Raw genomic sequence first — 13,118 nt, 5'->3', positions numbered from 1 at the left:
TGCACGGTGTTGGGAGAGACAACAGGACGGCTGAACCAGGTAAGCTTTGCGACTAAAACACCCGCTTTTAATCACTTTAATGTGCGCCGGTTTTAAACTCGAGTGTATGTTTATGTTTTGGTGTGCTGTTCTGCAAGTGTTTGGCTTTTACGAGCCGTGTTATCTCAAGTGAGCTAGCTAGCATCGCTAGCCGAGGGCAGATGTCCCAATATCTCCGCGTTTTGCATCTTAAATACACCGTTAACGTCACAATGTGAACTGTTATCTGTGAAGCGTGTTATTCCCATATTACTGTTAACCCTAATCCTTTTATCCCCCTTTTCAGAATTGGCAAAGACACCCTGACTGACATGACCTGTCTCTACGTGAAGTCTGCTAAGGAGCGTGGTAAGTGTAAAACATTATTTTGGTGATTTTCGTGTTTTAATGATTAGAGTATAATTAACCATAAGCAACATCTGTTTTTCAGGTGAGCCTGCAGTTTGTACATCAAGCTTCAGATCACTGTGGAAACAGCTTCTCCCACACATCAGAAGCTGCAGGCCACGCACAGATCATCAGATTATCACGCGAGCAACATGAAGACCAGGGTTGACACTTTGGAAGACATCGCTGAGGTTAGTTTATATGATTTGACTACTGTAATGTGTAAACATTAGCCTGGCAAAACTTCAGTGCTGCTCTCTGCTTAAGATATGTTTCTTCTGTTCTCATTTTTTTACATTGTCGCCCTTGTCATCAGGTCGTGGAAAACAGCTCTCCTGAGTCTCACCTCAGTATCCCACTTCTTCAGACGGCTTCCAAAGATCAAGAGTTATCAGCACTTCAGGTATTTATATTGAAACTCTCACATTGTGTTAAAAAAAAAAAATAGTTAATGAGTGTTTTATGTGAAATAGTTAGCCATTTCTTAAATGTCCTGTTATTTGTTTACAGCTTTGATGCCAAGAGCCGAGAGTTACAGCACAGAAGAGTGCACAGACGAAGAAGAGGATGAGGATGTGATCTCTGATGTAATTGGACTCTGGTGGTGTACATATCATATCTATTATCTCATATCTCATATACTCAAAGCCATGGACCCGTTGCAGTTCGTATACCTGGCCCTGGCATCTGTTTATAAGAGTTCTTCTATTAAGAGTGTTTTTTAAACTTCCTATAAGTTACTGTCCTTTCCCCCTGTATCTACTGCGTTGTAACATTAAAGGCTATCTTATCTTATCTTATCTTATCTTTTGTTGTTTGTGTTGCACTGAATCACCTGTGAATTATGTTTATCGACAAATGCAATGAACCCTATTCTGATTCTGATTCTTTGATTCTATTCAGGGCCTTTTGTAATCCAAGTATTTCCATTTTAATACAGTAACTTCTAATTCTGATTCAAGTCCAGTTACCATCAATAACAACACTCCTCTTGAGTCTTGAGTGACAGCTGTAGGGGGAGGGGCTGTCAGTGTGACAGGGGGGAGGGCTTATCTCAATGAGATGCAAATGAGCCCCGCCCCCCTGTGACTCTGGGCTCACTCCGGTGAGAAACTTTGGAAGCCGTTTTCTCAGTGAATGGGTTTGAGAGTTGTATACATTCAAATGAGCACAACTTACTCAAATATGATCAGATCTACATGAGTGAGACATCATTGGAAAGCTTTGAATTCACACTTTCAGAATCTGTGAATAACTCAAAATGTCTCCGGGTAGACATGTACGTGCTTTATCCGCGTTCTGACACATATGCACATCATCACAATCAAATCAGCTCCAAAAGAGATGGACCAGACCCTAACGCCTGTGTATCCACGTGAACATGAGTGATGACGCTCTCAGTAATGCCTTCAGCGCCTTGTTAGACAGCATTGGTTTCACTCAGAATGTAAATAAACCGACTCACACTCACAAGAACACTCTGGATCTTGTCCTAACGTATGGAACAGAGATTAGTGACCTCATTGTCCTCCCTCAAAACCCTATATTGTCAGATCATTTCCTAATTACCTTTCAGTTTATTCTTAAGGATCATCCAGTCCCACAAAATAAAGTTATAATGAAAAGGACAATATCTGAAAAATCTATCTCAAAATTCAAGGAAATAATAGAGCCAATATTCAGTGACATGTCATGTGATCATGTCATGTGATCATGTCATGTGATCACGTCATGTGATCACGTCATGTGATCACGTCATGTGATCACGTCATGTGATCACGTCATGTGATCATGTCATGTGATCCTGCTGAGAACAGTTTTAGTCCCAGTTTAAGTGATCAATTTGTCGACTTGACCATGAATTCTCTGAAGTCTGCTCTTGACGTTGTAGCGCCGTTAAAACAGAAGGTCATTAGGTCAAAGCGCCTCCTCCTGGTACAACCAAGAACTGCACTGACATAAACAAAGTGTTAGAAAGTTAGAGGGATTATTTCGTCGCTCTCACACAGAAGAATCCCTAAAAGCAGGAAAAGTTGCTCCTGTCCTGTCAGCAGCTCTGTGTGAGGCCCAAACCAGAGACTATTCAAATCTAATAGAAGTCAACAAAAGTAACACTAAATTCCTTTTCAGCACTGTAGCTAGGCTAACAAACTGTCACAGTGCAGTAGAGCCCTCAATCCCAGCTACACTTAGCTCTGATGATTTCCTCCTATTTTTTAACAATAAAATAAAAACAATCAGAGATAAATTAGATGAAATTACCCCCGCTATTCGCCCTGAACTAGCCCAAGCTGTAAATCTAACGTCCCATATAAATCCACCTGTAAACCTAGAAAGGTTCACAGCTGCTGATCAAGCAGAGAGAACTTCAGCCCTTATGTCCTCTAAAAGCTCCACTTGTGTCCTAGACCCCATTCCAAGCAGACTCCTCAAAGACATTCTCCCCCTAATTATAGACCCTATTCTTAATATAATAAATACTTCACTCGAAAGTGGCTATGTTCCACAGTCCTTCAAACATGCAGTCATTAAACCTCTTCTGAAAAAGCCTCATCTAGATCCCGACCTATTGGTAAACTACAGACTTATATTATAATCCTTATATTTATATTACATTACATATATACATTATATTATATTTATAATCTTCCCTTTGTCTCGAAAATCCTTGAAAAAGTTGTAGTAAAACAGCTTTGTCGCCACCTGCAGGACAATCACTTATTTGAAGTTTTCCAGCAGGGTTCAGAGCCCACCACAGCAGGGTTCAGAGCCCACCACAGCAGGGTCCAGAGCCCACCGCAGCAGGGTTCAGAGCCCACCGCAGCAGGGTTCAGAGCCCACCGCAGCAGGGTCCAGAGCCCACCGCAGCAGGGTTCAGAGCCCACCGCAGCAGGGTCCAGAGCCCACCGCAGCAGGGTTCAGAGCCCACCACAGTAGGGTTCAGAGCCCACCACAGCAGGGTCCAGAGCCCACCGCAGCAGGGTTCAGAGCCCACCACAGTAGGGTTCAGAGCCCACCACAGCAGGGTCCAGAGCCCACCACAGCAGGGTTCAGAGCCCACCACAGCAGGGTTCAGAGCCCACCACAGCAGGGTCCAGAGCCCACCACAGCAGGGTTCAGAGCCCACCACAGCAGGGTCCAGAGCCCACCACAGCAGGGTTCAGAGCCCACCACAGCAGGGTTCAGAGCCCACCACAGCAGGGTTCAGAGCCCACCACAGCAGGGTTCAGAGCCCACCACAGCAGGGTTCAGAGCCCACCACAGCAGGGTTCAGAGCCCACCACAGCAGGGTTTATCTGATAGGTTCCAATTTGTTAATGTAAACCAGAGCTCCTCACCATGCTCTAAAGTAATTTATGGTGTGCCACAGGGATCAGTACTCGGTCCAGTTCTGTTTACTCTTTATATGCTGCCATTAGGCAACATTATCAGAAAGCATGACATTAACTTCCACTGCTATGCAGACGACACTCAGCTGTATTTATCAATGAAACCTGATCAGAGCGATCAAGTAGACAGACTTAGTACTTGTGTGAAGGAGATAAAAACCTGGATGACACTAAACTACCTGCTTCTTAACCCTGAAAAAACCGAGGTCATTGTGCTGGTCCTAAGCATCTACGAGACGCTCTATCTGAGCAGATAGTCACACTGGACAATGTTAGTGTAGCCTCCAGTTCTACTGCAAGAAACCTCAGAGTCTTATTGGACCAGGAGCTCTCATTTAAAGCTCATATAAATCAAGCTTGTAAAACAGACTATTTCCATTTGCGCAACAAGAGCCAAAATCAGAAGAATCCGGCCTAAAAGTGATGGCGAAAAACTTATCCATGCATTTGTAACGACTAGATTAGACTACTGTAACTCCCTGCTTGCAGCGTGTCCTAAAAGCTCCATAAAAAGCTTCAACTGGTTCAAAATGCAGCAGCAAGATTACTAACAGGAACAAAAAGAAGAGAGCACATTACGCCGGTGCTGAAGTCTCTTCACTGGCTCCCCGTCAAGTTTAGAATCAAATTTAAAATTCTACTCTTGACCTACAAAGCCATAAATGACATGGCCCCATCCTACCTCAAAGATGCTATAGAACCATATCATCCAAACAGAGCTCTTCGCTCTCAGAATGCTGGCCTTCTGGTGGTGCCAAGAGTCTCTAAAAGTACTGTAGGAGGTAGAGCGTTTAGCTACCAAGCTCCTGTGTTATGGAATCAGCTCCCGACCCATGTTAAATATGCTGACACAGTCTCTTCATTTAAGTTCTGACTACTTATTCCATCAAACAATATTAATTTTTTAATTCCACTTGCAAACTGTTCACCGCCTTCTTTTTCTTTCTCTCACTCCTGAGGACCTGTGGACCCAGATGTCCCTCTCCTGGTGAAGTGTCCCTGCCCTGTGTGGACGGTCCCTCATCTGCCTGAAGAGTGGGTCCAGCTCCAGTCTCCTTGTGTCCGTCTGTCCGTCTGTGAGAGTCGGATCTCTCCTTCACTGGAACTCCTCCAGGTTTCTACGCTTTTTTCCCAAAGAGGTTTTTTTTGTAGTTTTTCCTGCAGAAGGAGAGTCTAAGGACAGAGGACCTGGGACATCGTCCCTCGCCACCACAGACATTGTTGATTCATTTCTCCCTGTGGCCCTCAGAGGCGACTGTGATTTTGGGCCTTACAAAAATAAATTGATTTGATTTGATTTGTGACGGTTCCAGCTCTCTCTTCAGAGGTCAGAGGTCAATGGGAGATGTTTTCACACATAATCAGGTCCTGACGCATTAATTGGCCTGATCCTGGCTGATTAAGAGGCTCCGGACAGTATAATCAGGAACCAATATTCTTACATCATCTGCACAGGAAAACCGATATTAATGTGACATGTCATGCCCTAAAACAACTTCAGAATGACATGACCCATTTTCTCCATTACGAGACCGAGCTGGAAGTAGATGACTTGACATGTGACCACGAGGAGGCAGACACGCGACTACTTCTCCTCACCTCAACTCAACTCAACTCAACATGCATCTAACCAACTATATCAGACTGTTATACGCAGTCCTGATACAGATGTGGCCGTCATCGCTATCTCCCTGATGTCCAAACTGTCAGCCAGGTTATACTTCCTTACTGGAACCAAGAATAAGACCAGAATCATCAACTTGGACCATGTCGGGACTGCCTTAGGTAAGAAAGTAAGTGACGCCTTGTTTGGGATTCATGCTTTCTCTGGTTGCGACTCAACAAGTGCCTTCAATGGCAAAGGAAAAGGACTGACGACTGCGAGCACCAATGAAGACGATCTTGGAGCTTTCTTGGAGTTGGGAAACTCATTTGAGTTGAGTGACGAGGTGTTTTCCATCATGGAACGTTTTGTGTGTCAACTGTATGGACAGTGTGGATGATGTTAATGTTGCAAGGTACAACAACGACCTTCAAACAGAAGATGCCCTCAAAGAACACGAGGGACATACCAGGCTGCCAATCATCATAAGGCACTTCAGACGTACATAGAACCGCCTGATCCAGTAGGACATATGAAGAAAGAGGAGCAGGAGCCAGCGCCACATCTCTGCTAAAGTCTGTACACTGCGGGTGCAAAGCTGGAATATGCAAAGGAGGTAAATGCTCCTGCTCGAAATCCAAGCTATCGCGTACGGATCTGTGCTCCTGTGTGAACGGTCAAGATACAGTGGAAGATTGTTGATTGTGTGTGTGTGTGTGTGTCCGTGTGTGTGTGTCCCCGTGTGTGTCTGTGTGTGTTTCTGCTGAAAAGGGAAGCAGGTGCTTTCCTCTCCAAAGACCAGAGGCCCTGAGATGGAGAGAAGCAGAAATACCTCTGCAACAGCTGTTTTAACATGTTACAATGTATTACTAGTGTTTTGACCCCACCCCCTCAGAGCAGTTCTGACCGCACGTGTGTTAAGGCGGGATGTCCTACTGTCCTAATGGACAGTAGGACATCAGAGTGGTCCAGGTGAGAATGCAACAGGCTTTGTAACTGGTGCTTCTTCCTCTGATCCATTCTCTCTCCGGAGATCAAACTGATTGTTTCCTTGTCTCTTCTTCTGTTTGTTAATGAAGCTTCCAATGAAGAGGACTGAGAAGATTTATTCTGAAATGTTTTCTTAACTGTTTAAAAGAAGTTTGGATTTCACTCTGATATATTAAAACTATTTCTGTATATTGAGACAAAGTTGTAGTTTTGGTTTTGATTCATTTCTTGTGTGATATAAATCTTAAATTCTTTATCATACATTCCTCTTATAAGTATCAAAGTGTAAGTGCTGAAAAAGTTGAAGCTCTCTATCTTTGATATTAATACAAGTACAATGTATTGAAAGTGGCAAAATGCTAAAAGGATCATTTCTGACACATTTCTACACTGATGTTGAAAATTCATAGAAAAAGATTCATATTTTGAGTTTAATGTGAAAGTTCATTGTGAAATGTGGCAAAAAACTGTTCAAAAGTTTTTAATTGCTCTTTTTGAAAATTGGATTTTGGCACTTTTCAGCTCCAGCTTCATTGATCCTTTAATTAGTAACAATGTGTAAGTGCTGACGAGTTTGAGATTGACATCTATTTTAGTTTATCTAGTAATAGTAACTTAAAGATGGCAAACATGCCAAAAAGTCACAAATCTGAGCATTTACCCAACTTCAGGCTCTTGTTTCTCACTATTGTGCAACTTTCAGGTGGAGAACTTTTCACCAGTAAAACATACATCTGAGATGACAAAAAGCATCAAATTCGTTAGTGCCCGATTTTCAGTACGAACCTCTATTTCTGAGCATCTTTTGAGGTTGGGGTCACGGCCTATTGGTAGAACTGACACTTTTAAGTGTGCACCCTTAGAAGTGTGCACCCTTACAAGTGTGCACCCTTAGTCACGGCAAAACGCGCTGGAGAAAATGTGGTAAACGGGTTCAAAATGTGTATTTGCGATATAAAGGCGGGCAGCAGACAAGGAAACGGGCGCGCACAGTGGCGGAGCCGCGCACAGGGGCGGAGCCGCGCACAGGGGCGGAGCCGCTCTGTCAGACTCCAGCAGGATTTTGGAGAAAAATGGCGTCACGCGCTCTTCCCTTTAGACTTAGGGAGTGTCAACAGAGCGCTCTTCCCTTTAGACTTAGGGAGTGTCAACAGAGCGCTCTTCCCTTTAGACTTAGGGAGTGTCAACAGAGCGCTCTTCCCTTTAGACTTAGGGAGTGTCAACAGAGCGCTCTTCCCTTTAGACTTAGGGAGTGTCAACAGAGCGCTCTTCCCTTTAGACTTAGGGAGTGTCAACAGAGCGCTCTTCCCTTTAGACTTAGGGAGTGTCAACAGAGCGCTCTTCCCTTTAGACTTAGGGAGTGTCAACAGAGCGCTCTTCCCTTTAGACTTAGGGAGTGTCAACAGAGCGCTCTTCCCTTTAGACTTAGGGAGTGTCAACAGAGCGCTCTTCCCTTTAGACTTAGGGAGTGTCAACAGAGCGCTTTTCCCTTTAGACTTAGGGAGTGTCAACAGAGCGCTCTTCCCTTTAGACTTAGGGAGTGTCAACAGAGCGCTCTTCCTTTTAGACTTAGGGAGTGTCAACAGAGCGCTCTTCCCTTTAGACTTAGGGAGTGTCAACAGAGCGCTCTTCCCTTTAGACTTAGGGAGTGTCCACAGAGCGCTCTTCCCTTTAGACTTAGGGAGTGTCCACAGAGCGCTCATCCCTTTAGACTTAGGGAGTGTCAACAGAGCGCTCTTCCCTTTAGACTTAGGGAGTGTCAACAGAGCGCTCTTCCCTTTAGACTTAGGGAGTGTCCACAGAGCGCTCATCCCTTTAGACTTAGGGAGTGTCAACAGAGCGTTCTTCCCTTTAGACTTAGGGAGTGTCAACAGAGCCGCGAAACTGCCATGTTCTTTTGTGCTGCGGCTCCTGAAACTGCTGGGCTATTTGACCCATAAAGGAATGAATTGAACAGGAAGTGGAGCTCCATGTTTTTAAAGCTTGGTGAAAAGGGCCTCTTGAATCACGAGATGCCCAGCTACAAAGTCAATTAAGCGCACTTAAACTTATAATGGCGACTACATTTAGCACTAAAGGGGCGTGTCCAACACACATTTTCTTTCCCTTTAGTTGATCCTAATATTGAATATTTCTTCATCTGCCGTGGCCACGTGAAATGGCAAATAAAGATTCTAATTATTGCTTTGGTGATAAACTGAGATTTGCCGGTCGTTTGTGTGGAAAACATTCAAAATAAAAGTTAAAGCCACATTCCATTGAAAACATGATTATTTAAAGTGTCACATTCATTCAGACTTAATACTTTTCTAATGTTGATGGATTTTGGTCTTTGTTTTCAGTGGTTGCTCGGTAACAGTTGTGGCATCACCTCCACGTCACATCTGCTGCTCAGGTCCAGGATGATCTTTGAAACACGCCCGCTCTGGGGCCGTCTCTCTCGCTCTGGGACCGCCCTGCTCGCTCTGGGGCCGCCCTGCTCGCTCTGGGACCGCCCTGCTCGCTCTGGGACCGCCCTGCTCGCTCTGGGGCCGCCTGCTCGCTCTGGGGCCGTCTCCCTCGCTCTGGGGCCGTCTCCCTCGCTCTGGGACCGCCTCGCTCGCTCTGGGACCGCCTCGCTCGCTCTGGGACCGCCTCGCTCGCTCTGGGACCGCCTCGCTCGCTCTGGGACCGCCTCGCTCGCTCTGGGGCCGCCTGCTCGCTCTGGGAGCGTCCCGCTCGCTGTGGGAGCGTCCCGCTCGCTGTGGGATCGTCCCGCTCGCTGTGGGACCGCGTCCCGCTCGCTGTGGGACCGTCCCGCTCGCTGTGGGACCGTCCCGCTCGCTCTGGGACCGTCCCGCTCGCTCTGGGACCGTCCCGCTCGCTCTGGGACCGTCCCGCTCGCTCGCTATGGGACTGTCCCGTGCACCCATCCCAACATAAACGGGTACAAACATGTCAACACGGGCTCTGGGATGATGAAGACGTTCTCTGTCAGCTGTAGCTTCAGGTCCTTCAGCACGAGTGGTCAGAAAAGAGACATGTCCCACATGGAGACGTCCTTCAGCACGAGTGGTCAGAAAAGAGACATGTCCAACATGGGACGTCCTAAATGGTTTTAGAGGATCACTTTATTACATCCTTTGACATGGGAAGAACCTCTTTTGTAGAATTTCACATACATTAAACTCAAACAAAAGCCACTAACCACTGTGCGTGGAGTTAAAGGGGAGGATCTCTCTTCAGGTCCTGGGCTGCTCCCCAAAATGAGAGTGGGCGGGGCCTGTGCCCGAGTTTCCCATCGGGCAAAGAAAGAAAATGGGAGCGCCTTCTTTATACACGAGCAACAAAAACCCATGCCCAAGTTCTCAGCCCCCGTTATAGGTCAGGGGGAGGGGCAGGGGGCAGGGCCAGGAGAGTCAGGGGGAGGGGCAGGGCCAGGAAAGTCAGGGGGAGGGGCAGGAGGAAGGGCTAGGGATGGGCCATGGTGATGGACAAACAGGGGAAGTGTGAGTCCTGCCGGAGGAACCCGTCTGGTCCCGATGGTCAGACGCTGCTTTGCGAGGGACAGTGGACATTGGTGGACATTTGATTTCTGACCTGGTCCCGACTGATCCCACAACATAATATATATTCAGGAGTTTCAGCTTCTGTTTATGGGTTAGTGACATTTTGAGGACGATTCAAAATGAACTATTTCAAACTAAATATTGTGCGACTTTTGAACACGTCTCATCTCATTTTACATTTGACAGTTTTTGTTGGATGTGGACAGGACCCTCGTCAGGTTCTCCTGTGGGACTCTGGACAGGACCCTCGTCAGGTTCTCCTGTGGGACTCTGGACAGGACCCTCGTCAGGTTCTCCTGTGGGACTCTGGACAGGACCCTCGTCAGGTTCTCCTGTGGGACTCTGGACAGGACCCTCGTCAGGTTCTCCTGTGGGACTCTGGACAGGACCCTCGTCAGGTTCTCCTGTGGGACTCTGGACAGGACCCTCGTCAGGTTCTCCTGTGGGACTCTGGACAGGACCCTCGTCAGGTTCTCCTGTGGGACTCTGGACAGGACCCTCGTCAGGTTCTCCTGTGGGACTCTGGACAGGACCCTCGTCAGGTTCTCCTGTGGGACTCTGGACAGGACCCTCGTCAGGTTCTCCTGTGGGACTCTGGACAGGACCCTCGTCAGGTTCTCCTGTGGGACTCTGGACAGGACCCTCGTCAGGTTCTCCTGTGGGACTCTGGACAGGACCCTCGTCAGGTTCTCCTGTGGGACTCTGGACAGGACCCTCGTCAGGTTCTCCTGTGGGACTCTGGACAGGACCCTCGTCAGGTTCTCCTGTGGGACTCTGGACAGGACCCTCGTCAGGTTCTCCTGTGGGACTCTGGACAGGACCCTCGTCAGGTTCTCCTGTGGGACTCTGGACAGGACCCTCGTCAGGTTCTCCTGTGGGACTCTGGACAGGACCCTCGTCAGGTTCTCCTGTGGGACTCTGGACAGGACCCTCGTCAGGTTCTCCTGTGGGACTCTGGACAGGACCCTCGTCAGGTTCTCCTGTGGGACTCTGGACAGGACCCTCGTCAGGTTCTCCTGTGGGACTCTGGACAGGACCCTGCAGCAGGAGGAGTTAAATGCGGCTGCTGTTCCACATTATCGTTGGTCATAATCCTTGTGTCATTGATATGGATTTTGGCCCTTGTTTACAATATGGTTGCTAAGCAACAGTTGTGGAATAACCAAGTGTCACAGCTGCTGCTCAGGTCCAACCAAGAAGTAACATAATGAATGTGCCAATGAGAGTCCAAACTTAAATGTTGTGGAGCCCGTCAGTGATTTTGTCTTTTTACATTTACAAACTTCAATTCAGCCGATATAAGACGCTGACGGTTCTGAGGACGTTCACCTTAATTAGCATGAATTTAGCATGAATAAAGCATGAATAAAGCATGAACAGAAGTGTTTATTAAGAAAGATTCAGGCTTTCTAATTCAGAAACTTCATTAAGGGAATCAGGAGGAGGTATTTTCATTAAGAATCATTCTTAATAAACTGTTCATTTTAAATGAAGTCTTTGTTCATGCATTATCAGGGTTAATTAAGGAGTTAAACACTGGTACTGGCTCTTGAGAAGCTTTTAACATCACTCAGAAGCCGCCCTACGGCCGCCGGCCACCACCCTACGGCCGCCACCCTACGGCCGGCTCCCTACGGCCGCCGCCATAAGGCCGCCGCCATAAGGACGCCGCCATAAGGACGCCGCCATAAGGACGCCGCCATAAGGACGCCGCCATAAGGACACCGCCATAAGGACGCCACCCTACGGTTCAAATGAGGACAGAAAACTGCAGTAGTGTAAAAACAGTTCGGACTGGAGCTGCAAGAACATCTCTTCCAGGATCTGCAGGGCGTTCTCGGGGGCAGGGCGTCTGCGGTGGGCAGGGCGTCTGCGGTGGGCAGGGCGCCCAGGGGGGCAGGGCGTCCAGGGGGGCAGGGCGTCCAGGGGGGCAGGGCGTCCAGGGGGGCAGGGGGGCAGGGCGTCCAGGGGGGCAGGGCGTCCAGGGGGGCAGGGCGTCCAGGGGGGCAGGGCGTACAAAGGGCAGGATGGGGCAGGGCGTCTGCGGTGGCAGGGCGTCCAGGGCGTCTGCGGTGGCAGGGCGTCCAGGGGGCAGGGCGTCCAGGGGGCAGGGTGTCTGCGGTGGCAGGGCGTCTGCGGTGGCAGGGCGTCCAGGGGGCAGGGCGTCCAGGGGGCAGGGCGTCCAGGGGGCAGGGCGTCCAGGGGGCAGGGCATCCAGGGGGCAGGGCGTCCAGGGGGCAGGGCGTCCACGGGGCAGGGCGTCCACGGGGCAGGGCGTCCACGGGGCAGGGCGTCCACGGGGCAGGGCGTCCACGGGGCAGGGCGTCCACTGGGCAGGGCGTGTAGTGCAGGTAAGGGGCTAGTGCAGGTAATGGTCCACAGATGCGAAGGCGCAGGAGCCCGTCCCGGTGCGGGCCATCACAGACAGACACTGGGCGGCCTGTCCCATGGCCAGAGCCAGAGGCGGCTGCTTCGGGAGGTTGTGAGTCTCTGCACAAACACACAAACACACAATCAGTCCAATAACCTACAACCTGCAAATATTCAGCACATTTCACACATTTTGAATAGATTCAACATAAAACACAAACAGAACCGCCACCTTAACGTTATGAGGGGCTTGAGCTTTTCAATCATTCTCGGAGCCATGTTGTTGGGGGTTACATGCCCCTGATGGGGTCACACAGGGCAACGGGCCCTGAGAGGTCAGATCAAGAGCGGTTCAGAAGCTTTAAGTAAAACAGCAAGGCCAGCTACATCGCCCGATTTGAAGCTACCGGGCCGGGATCAGTAAATAAAGACTAACTGAACAAAGTCTTGAGTCATAAATGTGTATTGTTCAAACGAAAGTGGAATTAATTCCATACAACACGAAAAATATTTAGTTGTTTCAACTCTCATCCAAGAGTCATTCTCAATCTGCAAATCAGGAACGTGAACTCAGATATTTATCCTATTCTGAGTAGGCCCTGCCCACCGGGCGGACCTCCTAATGAAAAGGTGTTATTGGTTTCACCAGAAACTAAACCTCTTTGTTTACTATGAGTCATTTAATGGACTATCAGTCTCTATTGTCCTAGACTCACACTTTCTTTCCTCCTTGAGGACTTGATGAGCATCAGAATGCTCTGGGCGTCGACCTCTCCAGCCAGATTGAACTTT

At 48.3% G+C, this 13,118-nt stretch overlaps 1 protein-coding gene and 1 long non-coding RNA gene across 2 annotated transcripts in view; one reads left to right on the top strand and one right to left on the bottom strand.

Moving 5' to 3' along the window:
* The first annotated feature begins 323 nt into the window (after positions 1-323).
* On the top strand, positions 324-1,187 carry LOC140355803 (uncharacterized). Its single transcript, XR_011926031.1, has 4 exons — positions 324-387; positions 470-617; positions 743-829; positions 937-1,187. It is a non-coding gene; the product is annotated as an uncharacterized lncRNA (long non-coding RNA).
* An 8,313-nt stretch (positions 1,188-9,500) lies between these two features.
* Positions 9,501-13,118, bottom strand: part of ranbp9 (RAN binding protein 9) — a 76,102-nt gene continuing 72,484 nt past the window's right edge. Inside the window, exon 14 of the mRNA XM_072441972.1 lies at positions 9,501-12,446. Coding sequence (XP_072298073.1) covers positions 12,316-12,446 — 131 coding nt within the window. The 3' untranslated portion in view covers positions 9,501-12,315. The remainder of the gene's footprint in view (positions 12,447-13,118) is intronic.

This window comes from Eucyclogobius newberryi, unplaced genomic scaffold (assembly GCF_026437365.1).
Source record: "Eucyclogobius newberryi isolate DKJ021-1_F unplaced genomic scaffold, fEucNew1.0.hap1 SCAF_12, whole genome shotgun sequence".
NCBI classification, from domain to species: domain Eukaryota; kingdom Metazoa; phylum Chordata; class Actinopteri; order Gobiiformes; family Gobiidae; genus Eucyclogobius; species Eucyclogobius newberryi.
Note: the sequence above shows the minus strand (reverse complement) of the source record. Positions and strands in the feature narration are given on the sequence as shown.